The sequence below is a fragment of the Zootoca vivipara genome, chromosome 14 (genome assembly GCF_963506605.1).
Source record: "Zootoca vivipara chromosome 14, rZooViv1.1, whole genome shotgun sequence".
In the NCBI taxonomy this organism is placed as follows: Eukaryota; Metazoa; Chordata; class Lepidosauria; order Squamata; family Lacertidae; genus Zootoca; species Zootoca vivipara.
This window is the reverse complement of record NC_083289.1, coordinates 47807489-47820907: the sequence shown is the minus strand read 5'-3', so window position 1 is coordinate 47820907 and position 13419 is coordinate 47807489. Positions and strand designations below refer to the sequence as shown.

Here is a 13419-nt window from a genome sequence, read left to right as displayed (position 1 = left end):
CCTGATGTCAGGTGGGTGTGGCTTAACATAAACAGGTGGGTGTGGCTTAACATAAAACAGTGTGGCAGGCCAAATAGGGAGGCCTGGGGAGCCAAAGTTTCCGCAGCCTTGAACTCTGCAAATATTAATTAGCAGAGAAGGAATACTGTCCCTCGGGCAGAATTTCAAGGGAATGCTCTCTAAGCAGGTCTCGGAACTGCTACCTATCTGGTCGCCCATGGTGAGTAACAATCACCTCCAGACGACCAAGAAAGACAATGGGCTCATTTCTCTCCCCCCCCCCTTTAAGTTCCATAGTCACTTGCAGGTATGTATTGACAGATTGACTAGTAAAGCATTTTTTGTGAACAAATGTACCAGTATTTGCAGACTCGTTTGTAAGCTGGGTTCTGTTTTAAAATGTCAGGTTGTTTACTCTCATATTGACCCAGAGCTGGGTTATCATTAGGCACACTGAGGTGACTACCTTGGGCGGTGGGATCTTGCTGGGATCCAGACATGGCAGATCCCACCGCCGTGCCTGCCTGCTGCCCAACCCTCCCACAGACTGCCCCTGTACTGACCCTCCATTCTTCTTGGTCTTCAAGACCATGTCGCTATTGCATTGTGGACATTTCCTAACAGGATCTGGCATTGCCGGGTAGATTTCTTCTTCTTGTGCAACGTGGGTCACTTCTCCAAAATACTGAGACAGAGCCTCATCCAGCCTGTAAAGACAAACAGACAAAGCTGCACTTGTTTTCCCCGGCTGCCAGCTGTTTCAGCTCAAAGGATTAGTGGGTTTATAAGTATTTGCGCAGAAAACAAGACGCAGGCAAATCAGCGTTCGTTCGTTCCTTAGCAGGAAAGATTGTGGAAGGCCATGCCAGAGACCCAGTTTCTGAAGGGATGGGCAAGACTCCTTAAAAAGGCAAAGAGAGAAAAATTCTAGAGCAAGCACAGGGAACCTATGGCCCTCTAGAGGCTGTTGGACTCCATCTCCCATCATCCCATGCTGGCTGAGGATGATGGGAGCTAGAGTCCTGCAACATTCAAAAGGCAACTCCTCCCACCCATCCTTGTGCTAGAGGAAGTGGCTCTTGCCAGGGAATAAATGTAGAAGACAAAAGAAAATGATGGGTAAAAGGAAAAATGGGAGGGAATGAAAGAATAAAAGCAAGAGTCTATGTTATCAGATGTATTAACTGCTCACCTAACTTGGGAGGTATGAATAAATACAGAAGAGCATAATGCAGAAATTATCTTTCCTAAGAGAGGCTAAAAGCAGTTTGAGAGGGGACAATAGGTGCATCACATTATTACAGAAAGGGTGTACACGTGAATACAGGCAGAGCGAGGCATTCCCAGCAGACTGCCAATGTTATGAACGGACTGGGAGTGGACAGCTCACTCATAAAATAATTGCACTTCTGGCATTTATTTACGCAATTCATCTTGTGCCAATAAATACCTATAGTAGTACAGCAATGATGACCACACCCAGTCTATATTCCATTATCCACTTCAGGAGTGGACGACCAGCAGCACTTGGCCTGATTTCATGTAGATGGAAAGGGTGGGGGGAATTAGGTGAGAGGGGTGGTGGTGGTGACAGAAAGACAGAAAAGGGTTGCCCTGCTCACTTTTTTGTCTCTGCTGCTGCCCACTGATAGCATGTAGCCCCCAACACATGGGCAGGCAAACTAAGGCCCGGGGGCCGGATCCGGCCCAATCGCCTTCTAATTCCAGCCCACGGACGGTCTGGGAATCAGTGTATTTTTACATGAGTAGAATGTGTCCTTTTATTTTAAATGCATCTCTGGGTTATTTATGGGGCATAGGAATTTGTTTTTGTCCCCCCCCCCAAAAAAAAATAGTTCGTCCCCACACAAGGTCTGAGGGACAGTGGACCGGCCCCTTTGCTGACCCCTGCCCCAACGGGGGGGGGGGGGGGGAGGTTCCCGAGCCCTGACAAAGGCACCTTTCATTTACAAAATGTATATTCCCTACTGTGCACATGAGGAGCCAATACTGATGACTCCATGGGAAGAAGAGATATTTGTGCACCTCATGTCTATTGGAACCACATCAGTAATAAGAGCCACCACGATGTTGCAAAGCAATGAGATACAGAGGAGCTCAGCTGCCTCTCCTGGCTTGGGCGGTGCCTAGTCCTAGAGAGGCAGGAAATCACTCACTTCTTTGCCTTCTCGACAGCTTCGATGAAGACTCGCTTGTACTTCTGGATCTGCTCCCTCAGCACAACAGATTTCTCCTTCCTCCCCTCGCAGATCAGTTTCAGGTCAGCTTCCAGTTCGGCTCGGAGGTCAGGCTTAGACATCTCGTAGCCCATGGCATCGTAGCCTGGAGGGTGGGGTGGGGAACACCTTGTGGTGAGGGAAAGGATGTGAGGAAGAGCAATCCTAAAAGCTCACATAGAAGGCCCATCCTTACCTTCTACCAGCCCCATTCCCAGCTCCCCAGGAAGGAACCTCTGCTCCGGGGTGAGCCCCACGTACATGCGGGACTTGATGGTCTCAATGTGCTCCGCGTGGGTGGCGTCTGTCCCTGAAAGTAATCGTTCCGGTTAGCACTCATCAGCAATGAGGGACCTCCTGCCATTATTTCTCGCACAATACAGAGAACTGTATTCACTACTGACACGCTTGCTTAAAAGACTTGCAAACTGATGCATGTAATAAGCAGGGATACTGCATTTTGCCGCTCGCAACACTTACAGCACAAATCAACCCCTGCACCTACTGTTCACCAGTATCCCCAGAATCCACAGCTCCTTCCCCATTCACTTATCCTCCACTGTCCCCTTTTATCACCAAAATGCCCATCCCACAATACGTGTAAGTTCTCCGCACACTGCCAAAAGTTTAGGTGTGGTGTACAGAGCGTCTTGAGACATGTGATTACACTTCCCTTGAACTGCCTGTAGGGAACTAACCAATGCCGTGCTTCTCCATGAGGGAAATGAGGTCAGCTTCTGTAAGCAGCTGGGGCGGGCTGGTCTCCCCATCAGCCATCTCCACTGTGGTAGGCTGAAAGCGAGACCCCCTCTCATAAACTGGGATGACCTGTGGGGCAAGGGGAGAGACAGACAGAGAAAGAAACGACACAGTGAGGTACGTCTACATCTGGAGTTGCTTAACTTAGAAAAAAGGGAATAAGGGGTAGGGCTGGGCAATATCTGGTTTTCAACTTCACTCTATATCGCGATATACAGCGATGCCTCGCAAGACGAGTTTAATTCGTTCCACAAGTCAATTCGTTTTGCGAAAAATTCGTCTTGCGAATCGCGGTTTCCCATAGGAATGCATTGAAATTTCTTTTTTTGCCCATAGGAACGCATTAAATTTCAATGCATTCCTATGGGAAACTGCAATGCGCAAGACGAATTTTTCGCAAAACGAATTCGTCTTGCGAGTCACCGTCAGATCACAAGGCGCATTCGTCTTGCGAAAAATTTGTCTTGCAGGGCATTCGTCTTGCGAGGTACCACTGTACCGAAGTCATTGCAAGTCAACTGCCACACGTTGAGGTTTTTTTTTTATATTAAAAAAACATGTTCTTATGAAAAGGGAGTAGAGTGTGTGGATAGCCAACATATAGCTACCACCGGTCTTAAAAGCTCTGTTGGTACACCGTACTGTTTCCATAAGTCTTTTTTTCTTTTTTGCCTTTGACATTTACAAATGGAGGGGCAGATTTGGCCATGGGGATCTCTGTTGCTGACCCCACTATTGAGTCCAACCATACTGAACAAGTCCCACCAAGTCCTTGCTATGAGTGAAGGATCAAGCACCCTCACCTTATCGCTCCACTTCTCGTAAGGATAGACATCTAGGTAATTTCTGGCCAGGATCATCAGCCCATGAGCCACAAAGCGCTCGTTAGCAATGTCAATCTCCACAGTTGTTTCCTGTCCCTTCGCATCTTGTGAACAGCAGGCCAGGAAGTGACGCACAATGAATTCATAGAGCCGCTGGTCATTCCCCTATTAACAGTGTGCAAAGGAAAATGCATAATATGTGAATGCCATTTGAGAAGACAACACAGCTTCTGGTTCAGTTCAGGGAGGCAGCTTTGGGCAGGGTAGAAAACAGGTATATAATAAACAAAGATATCTGCAGAAACAACAAGCGGCAAAGGATTCTAGAGTGTTTCACAAACTTCCGATAGCCACGGCACTTTAATCTGAATGGCAAATTTGCATGCCCTTGCACCTGAAATGGACTGCTATTTAAATCATGATAAGGCTGAGATTACTGTAACATGCTCTGTCTGGGGCTGCCCTTGGCTTTGGAAGCCCCAGCTGGTCCGCAGGAGCATCGTCGGTCATTTCCCAAGTTGGCGAGGCTCATTTGACAACAAGGGAAAAACAAGCCTTTAGTGCAGGCATAGGCAAACTCGGCCCTCCAGATGTTTTGGGACTACAATTCCCACCATCCCTGACCACTGGTCCTGTTAGCTAGGGATGATGGGGGTTGTAGTCCCAAAATAAATGGAGGGCAGAGTTTGCCTATGCCTGCTTTAGTGTTATCGGTCCAGTCCTGTGGAACACTCTGCCAATAGAGATTCAGCAGGCACCATCTGTGTTGACTTCTAAATGCCTGCTGAAAGCGATTCCATAATGCCAGACATATGCAGGCAATGAAGAAAACATCCTTTCACAATGGTTAATTGATGCCTATTTTCAACCTTTTTAAAACAGTTTTTATTGTCTTTTTAAAGGTTTTGTTTCTATAAATCGCTTTAATTTTTACGACACAACACCATACAAATACTTTAAAAAATTAAAATGAGGCTCCACCATCAGGTTTCTCAATGAGGATAACCTGTCACGGCTCCTCTGCCAAGTGGCAGTTAGAAAAACAATCCAGCCAGTCAGATGTATTCATTCTTAAGAGTAAACAAAGCAGCATATGGTGTAATAAGCAAGAAAAAAGCGACCCCGACCACACGGGCTCACCTGCAAATTTCCCGCGTATTTTGTAGGATGAATAGGGGGGTGAGCCTGATCGGATTTAGTTCCACTACGTGGGGTCGGCCCACCCTGGTCTAGAATCCTTTGTGCAAAGGCTCCCCAGCGAGGGTCTTGCGTTTGAAGCTGCACCAAGTTGGGGAGGTTTAGGTCTTTAGGGAAAATGTTGGTCTCTGTTCGAGGATAACTTATGTACCTTAAAAATAGGAAATAAAAGGCCATTAAAAATGACAATTTATAACATAAAATGAGCATTACTTTTAAACAAATCTACACCTAATTTTGTTAAAAGGCTGAATGTTTTTTAGTAGCAGATATTAGCACTCAACAAGCCAGAGACATAACACTGCTTTGGCCCTGTATACCTGGAGAAGAGTTTCCGGCCCCATCCTCCAGCCCAGACACTGAGATCCAGCTCCAAGGGCCTTCTAGTGGTTCCCTCACTGCGAGAAGTGAGGTTACAGGGAACCAGGTAGAGAGCCTTTTTGATAGTCATTTGCGCCCTGTGGAACACCCTCCCAGTAGATGCCAAACAGGCAAACAGCTATGTGATTTTAAAAAGACATCTGAAGGCAGCCCTGTTCAGGGAAATTTTTTAGTGTGTGGTGTCATATTGTGCTTTTATTTTTAGTTGGGAGCCTCCCAGAGTGGCCTGAACAACCCAGTCAGATGGGTGGAATAATAATAATAGTAATAATAATAATAAACCATTAGGATTTCCATGTGATCCTGATCCATCGCTCATCTTCCATTGTGTCTGCTTCTGGAAATACTGACCTGAATGTTTTATACAACAAACACGCACAAAGTACTGCAATTTTTACCCCTGAGTGTAGAGCTTCTCAGCGATTTTCATGGTTTCTTTGGCATTTATTTTCAGCTTACGGGAAGCCAACTTCTCAAGTTCCTATATCAGAGGCAGATGGGGAAAATATATGCTCAATGACTGCATCACCAGAAGGTCAATGTGCAATTTGACATTAAAATAAGCTTCAGAAAGACTATAACATGTCTAAAATACTTGTGAGGGCTTCCCCAACCAAGTGCCCTCCAGATGTTGTTGGACTGCAGCTCTCATCAGCCCCAGCCAGCTGATGATTCCCCAACCAACAGCCAGGAATGATGGGAGTTGTAGTCCAGCAACATCTGGAGGATACCAGGTTGGGGAAAACTGTTCTGGTAAACACGCCAAACTCTGAAAATTGTAGCACTGGTGTCTCAGCACCAAGAAACAGTAGGCCTGATACTCACATGTTTCAATTAGTAAAAGATAGAAACAGCATCTTCCAAAAGCTTTGCGTAAGGCAATGTCAGAGGTTTTCAGACTTAGATACTTCCCTGTTTCTCCTGTATGTTGTACTTAATATTCCACGAGTTATGAAGCTGGGGAATTCAAGGGTTTAACCTAAGAAACCCAAATCTTTCATACATTCAAAAAGAGAATATTTGCATTGAGCCTCTTTCTCTGACACTTTCCAATAGGACATTGATTCAGAATACGAAGCCAAGTAAGAGTTTTTGATTAGTTGCTCTCTTGAGAACCGTTTCCGTTACGTCCTAATGCCAGGACCCTCTTTTCATAAACATACCACGGTGTCTAGTGGCAGGGGTCTCCATTTACTCCTTGGTCTGCTCCCGATCTCCACAACTGTGGCAACTGGATCCTAAGAGAAAAACAAGCGGCAAGAATGAGCTCTCTCGGGGCCTTGGAATGCTAAGAGAATGCAGACTGGACTATGTAGTTTCTTACCTCCATGCACATTTGGTAGAGAACAAGGCATGCTGTGTGGTTGAAGAGACGGTTCCTCTTCCAGCTGAAGTCCACAGTGCCTTCCTCGTGGTCATGGGTCACTGCAGAGACAAGGCAGATCACTTTTGAGACCCAGCGTCACAAAGGTCATACAACGCAGAAGCAATGCACTCACAAAGCAGCAGTGAGAAGCTTGTGGCTCTCCAGATGTTTTGACTACCGGTACAACGCTCATCATCTGTGGCCATTGGATATGCTGGCTGAAGTTGGTCCACCACCTGTAGCGCCACAGGCTCCTCATCATTGATATTTACATACAGAATTGTGCTGGGGTAGGGTGATTCCACTCAACCCCAACAGAGCACAAAGTTCAAAATTATGATAAATACATTTATTTGTGGGTAAAAGCAAGCTCCTAGAGCGGCAGACAAATGTTTTGACAAGGAAAACAATTTTTATAAACATAAAAAAGGTTTTTTTGCAATTTACATTATTTAATAGTAAAAGGTAAATTGCAAAACCTTTTTTTTTAATGTTTCGCTTCCTGCATTTGATATTCTGAAACATACCTTTAATTTTGTAGAACAACTCAGGAACAAAGGCCTGAATGGCTTTAAACCTTTCCACCACAAACCCCAGTGTTGGGAACTGACAACTTCCGTAGCTGATCAGCTGTTCTGCTAAAACGTTGGGGAAGAGTTTCTGGAGTCTCAAAGTCTGGAATCGGGTGAAGGCAGCACCTAGGCAGAGAAGAGAAAATAAGCCAAATGGCCATGCATCCATCTGTACTGAAGAGAGAGGTGTTGCTGCACAGGACTAGCCATGAGAGTATGTTTCTAGTACTTAAGTTTTTTAAACAACAACAACAACAGCAGAAAATATAACAAGCAGTGCATTACAAGAAAGCTCACAATTTTTGGAAACACACCACATGCAGAGCAAATACCTGTGCTTTGAAAGATCTTTCCAAATAACATGCTAGTATTGTATTTATACAGTGGTACCTCGGGTTAAGTACCTAATCCATTCTGGGGTGCTGTTTGCACCCCGAAAAGTATTTAACCCGAGCAGGGCTTTAGTGCATGCGTGAAGCGCCGATAGAGCGCTTCTGCGCACATGTGAAGCAGGAAGTAAACACTTCTGCGTCCGCCGAGTACACAACCTGAAAGTATGCAACCCGCAGCGTACTCAACCCGAGGTATGACTCTACTGACTTATGCCACAATATCCATTGTGACCCAAGTATCTATATAGCATGAGAGGTGTTTATATGCGGATAAACTACCCCTTATGCCTTTTGCTCTCATACCTATCCTGAGATCCAACTCTTGTCTGACATCCACAGCATCGCTAATATTCTGATTGGGCTGGGTGAGATTCTCACAGGCAGTTCTGATGGCACCAGGCGTGATCTCGGAGAAGCGAGCTCGGAATACCTGGAGGCTCGGCTTCACTGTCCACCAGAAAGAGAGATTAATAGCAGATTTAGACTGAGGAAGCAACATGATTAAAATAATTTAAGAAATCTCAATAACACCCAGTGGTCCACAAAACATAGCTGACATCTTTGCCTCATACTGCTATTGTTAAGAAGGTGCTTTTAAGTCGATTTAATAGGCCATGGTAAGAATTAGGAGAGAAAATACTTTTAAGGCATGTTGGGCTCAAGGCCCAATAGATGAATAATCCTTAAAACTGTGGCTTGTGGACCACCACTGGTCCAGATGTGCTTTTGGGTAGTCCATAAGACCATCTCAAAACCAGGAAATACTGCTGAAGGTAATTTCCAAAGACAAACTAAATAAGAGTTTGTATCTATTCCAGGCATCCCCAAACTTCGGCCCTCCAGATGTTTTGGACTACCATTCCCATCTTCCCCAACCACTGGTCCTGTTAGCTAGGGATCATGGGAGATGGAGGCCAAAACATCTGCAGGGCCGCAGGCTGGGGATGCCTGATCTATTCCTTTGTTCCACAAATAGGATTGATTCATGCCAAATTCTGAATTAAAACTCAGCTCCTTCTATACTCCGAAGCAGCTGCATTTGCACAGAATAAAGGGGAAGCATTACCAGATGGCAAGCAGATGTTGCTTCCTATTCACATGCTTTGCAGTACAGATACTATGAATCAGGACCAACTCTTAACTGAAGCACACGGTATAGCTGTTTCAGAATGCAGGAGGAGCCAAATTCCAGAAGCCTTGTCTATGGCTTCCCAGGTAGATACTAGAAAATGTGATGGTCCACAAAATCCACAGCAAACTAGACCGATGGTCAGGGACACAATGGGTACACTATAAATCCCAGTGCTGCATGTATCACTGTGCAAGAGTGGGAGAATTCGGTAGCAGGCTGAGAAACCTAGATTATTAGGCACCACATTCTCTGCTTTTGGTCCACTATAATACAAGCATTTCAGGTGGAGGGGGGGGGAACCACTGCATTGAACAGACTGGGCTGCATCTGGGAAGACTCTGCTTTAAAAGGAAGAGGATTGGTCTACGTGCATTTCACTGACCTAGGATTCTGTTAAGGAGGGTCACATTCTCACACCACAACCCCACACACCTGCTTTGCAAACGTTAATGATCTCGAAGCCAATGTTCTCTCCTTCGCGGTCGCAATCTGTCCAGATCACCAGAGCCTGGCACTGCTGAACTTCTCGCTCAAGTGTTCGCTGGAATAAGTAGTGAGTCAAGATGAGAGAACAGGGAAATAAGCCACCCACAATGCTGCTGGTTTTAATTGCTGCCTACCATGTAATCAGCAGGTGGCAAGGACACAGAACACCTTTCTGGCAGTTAACAGGCAAGACACACCATGCTCCCAGGCTTAGGCAAAAAACAACGGGACTTACTTCCAAGTACACATGCATAGGATTTTGCTACCGCAATAAAATCTATGCACACCTACCTAATCTCACTGATTTCAGTGGGGATTACTCCAAAGCAAGTACATATGTACAGAATCAGGCATTTCAGGGGACATTTGAGAACAGAAGATACCAGTTCTCCCTTTGCCTTCTCTGGCTTTCGTATTATTATTATTATTATTATTATTATTATCTGGAGAAAGCTGTTCTACGTAACTGTTAAGTTGTGGAGGTTACGGACTCTCCTTCCTTGGAGGTTTCTAAGCAGAGGCTGGCTGGCCATCTATCATGGATATGTTAGCTGAGATTACTGCATTGTAGGGTTGGACTAGATGCCCCTTGATGCCCCTTCTGATTTTACAAGTCTATGATTCTAAGTTGCCTTGTGAGTACAGTACTAAGGAGTGGAAAGATGATGCATATACATTTAAAATAAAGAGTTCCCATGTGCCTCAGAGTATGCAGTACAGTCGTACCTTGGAAGTCGAATGGAATCCATTCCAGAAGTCCGTTCGTCTTCCAAAACGTTTGAAAACTAAAGTGCGGCTTCTGATTGGCTGCAGGAAGTTCCTGCAGCCAATTGGAAGCTGCAGAAGCCTCATCGGACGTTCGGATTCCAAAGAACGTTCGCAAACCGGAACACTCACTTCCAGGTTTGCGGCGTTCAAGAGCCAAAACATTCGAGTACCAAGGCGTTTGGGATCCAAGGCACGACTGTACAATGTTTTACCTGCCCCCCAATCACCTGCTAGCCAGTTTTAAAGGGGGAAATTAGAGCCTGCTATATACAGGCCTGATGAGGGAGTTCAGCTCTGATTACAGACTGACATGGTTTAACATCCCATCGCATGGATTTGCAAGCCCCAAGATTTCTGATCCACAGTACAATGCGGAGGTAGCAATTGTGACATTTATGGTGTCTGGCCTTGGGGCAGAATGCCTTGAGTCATAATTTGTGAACAAGAAAGGAGCCAACAATACTGCAGAGTGCAACTGCCGGTTCAAGCTATCATAACAGTTTGCGAAAAGGCCTGCTCAAAAAGCGGGTAAACTTGCCCCTGCTGAAGGCACAAGGGATCCAACTGGAAAATATTACTAAGCAAAGATCCTCAGAGATTACAGGATGGTATAATGGTAGAGGATTACAGCAGAAAGCATTGCAGCAACACAAACCTTAATGTCTGTATAGTTTTCAGGGCAGAATGTCTCAATTTCGGCATCAAAGAGGACAAGTGGATTGCAGCTGTGCCTGAGTGTCAGCAAAATATACAGTCAAACAACAACAGACAAAAGCAGGTAGCAAGTCTAAAGAAATGCCTTCCACTTTCTAAACATAAAGGTAACAACTTCCTACAGCTTGTATTCCAAATCTCAGCATGTAACTACACAGAAATATGAACTATCCTCAGAGACCCACTCATACATACCATTTTCGAAACGGAATCTTAAAGTCTTGAGTCAGCAAATGTCCAGAAACAGAAGTCATCACCACAGCTACATTCTGCAGAATCCAGAGGAACAAGGATTATTCCCTGTCAAAGCCAAATAAGTGCTTAAAACCCTCCGCCCATAGTGGGCTTCTAAGCTAAACTCCTCTCAGGCTCATTGTAAAGAGATCAAGAAATAGGGTTCACCTACTGCCATGCACAAATGAATCTGCCTTCCTAAGGAAGAACCAGAGCACTTCCCAAATTCAAACACTTTCAGTTTGTGTGTGCATGTGTATACACACACACACACTTCACAATTACAAGGGGGAATTTATGAAAAATACTTAATTGGTCACTTCCACAGAATGGAAGTTGGCAGAATCCCCAAGGACATGCTCTATGCCAGGCTTCCTCAAACTCGGCCCTCCAGATGTTTTGAGACTACAGTTCCCATCATCCCTGACCACTGGGCCCTGCTAGCTAGGGATCATGGGAGTTTGGGCGAAAAACATCTGGAGGGATGAGTTTGAGGAAGCCTGCTCTATAGGGAGCTGGCTTCAGGTTCCAGGCCCGTTGGCAGACCATCCCTGTGTTACAAAAATGTCTGCAAATGTGACGTGAAGGCTGGCAATGTCAACCCACTGTGTGGGAATCTCTTGCATGAGACACTAGTGCCTGGAGACAGACCGTCAGGTTGTGTATCCGTAGAAAGTAACCAGAGGAATGACCACTGGGAGGAGCACAGAGAGAAGAACCACATCTGGTGCATCTGCACTGATTCCTGGGGTTGACCTCACTTACCTAAGTAAGCCTCAGTGAATTCAGTAGGACAGGACTTACTTCTGAGTTGACATGCTTCAGACTGTGCAGCAAATCTGTAGTAACTACCACTATTATTTGATGTGGATTAGAACCCACCTCTCTTTCTCGCTCACACACAGTTTCACCAGATCAGTAGCAAAGCCCAATGGTAAAGGATAGCTGGATACATACCTGGCCAAACATATGATACTGGCATTCGTAGATCTTATTGAACCTGGAAAACCCTTCTCTCTAAAAAGAATTCCAGGACATAACAAATTAGATTGATATACAACTAAGATGTGTAACGTTTACAATGAGGGTAATCCTGTCTAAAATTATTCCCATCTGTAACTCAGGCACTGCTGAAGTCACGATAAGCATACATTCTGCTGTGTGGGCAATAACTGGGAAGACTGATATTTGGCATCTTTTGAGCGTTATATACATGCAGCAAAATACATGTCTGCAATGGTCACAGGTTGCATACTACGCTCAGGTTGGATATAAGTTTTTCCATATGGGAATACTGTCGCCCTAGAACCAGCCCTCAGCTGCCACCACACACTTCTTCAGGTATTAACAGTGTCTGAATAATCTACCTTTTTTACCAGCACTGTACAGCTTTTCAGTTTGTGATTCTTTTTGCGGACCAATATTTCATCAGGAGTGTTGTGTTTTAGCGGTAGAATGAGTTTTACTCTCCTCCAACCAAACCTCAGGGTGGGGAAGACAACATTCAAATAAATAAATATTGGATCACTATTGCGCTCTCCTACCCTCCTCATCCTGCTGTTGGAAAGGATGTCTGCAATCCCCCTGGCAGCATCATTTTTCTCTGCCACACAGAGAACCTTCTGGATGTTTCGGACCATCGTGCCCTCAGCAGCCTGAGAGAAGCAAAGACTCCAGGACCGGAAGAACAATCCAACTCCACAGCGGGCAAACAGTCTGCTCTGACCAATCATCCTGAGAGCTGGGCCCAATTCCCAGCCTGCCAAGCCATCATGGAGCCTTCTTCGCAAGGCTGCTTTATCTGTTTATAAAGCCACCATGGAAACAATGGGATCAGCACCAAAAGTTGGTTAATACGGGATTAGAACGAAGTTTCGGATACAGAGGAAGACAGCTCACTTGCCACAGGTGAAACGTGAAAGGTTGCAAAAACAGCCGGATGTTCTGATGTGCACAGGTTCCCATTTCTTACAAACGTGGACTTGTAAAGAGATGGAGTTTTTTGACAACCAAAGGCTGTTGGACTAGGAACCTTGGGCGGACCTTCCTCACCAGGAGGACTGCCAACGTGCTCCGCTCATTGCTAGCAGCAGGAACTCCCGTTCCACGAGGAGGCCATTCAAACCAGCACCAGACTGCGTCTCCCTCAGTGTCCAAGGTGGAGGAAATCTGTTTCGCTGCCTGTCCCTGGTCAAAGCACGGTTCTGATTCTGACCACTAGATGCTACTCGAGTGCAGCCCACCAGGATTCAGGCATGTAAAACCCAGGGGGCGCCCACTGGCTGCCTTATAACTCCAGAGCCAGCACTGCCCCTCCCACCTCAAGGACAAGCCCCCCCCCTCAACAGCTGCTTGAT

At 45.6% G+C, this 13419-nt stretch overlaps 1 protein-coding gene across 2 annotated transcripts in view; it reads right to left on the bottom strand.

The window, feature by feature from the left end:
* TOP3A (DNA topoisomerase III alpha) overlaps positions 1-13419 on the bottom strand; it is a 20379-nt gene extending 6960 nt beyond the window's left edge. Inside the window, exons 1-17 of one of the 2 annotated variants that reach the window (XM_060282395.1) lie at positions 12962-13419; positions 12607-12863; positions 12020-12079; positions 11024-11097; positions 10770-10845; positions 9293-9401; positions 8032-8175; positions 7292-7462; positions 6723-6823; positions 6562-6636; positions 5797-5879; positions 4961-5168; positions 3800-3985; positions 2936-3065; positions 2434-2547; positions 2178-2343; positions 564-707 (exon numbers count right to left, since the gene is read on the bottom strand). In XM_060282395.1, coding sequence (XP_060138378.1) covers positions 564-707; positions 2178-2343; positions 2434-2547; positions 2936-3065; positions 3800-3985; positions 4961-5168; positions 5797-5879; positions 6562-6636; positions 6723-6823; positions 7292-7462; positions 8032-8175; positions 9293-9401; positions 10770-10845; positions 11024-11097; positions 12020-12079; positions 12607-12795 — 2030 coding nt within the window. In that variant the 5' untranslated portion in view covers positions 12796-12863; positions 12962-13419. Of the gene's footprint in view, positions 1-563; positions 708-2177; positions 2344-2433; positions 2548-2935; positions 3066-3799; positions 3986-4960; positions 5169-5796; positions 5880-6561; positions 6637-6722; positions 6824-7291; positions 7463-8031; positions 8176-9292; positions 9402-10769; positions 10846-11023; positions 11098-12019; positions 12080-12606 lie in introns of both variants that reach the window. The other variant, XM_060282394.1, reaches the window with a different exon arrangement.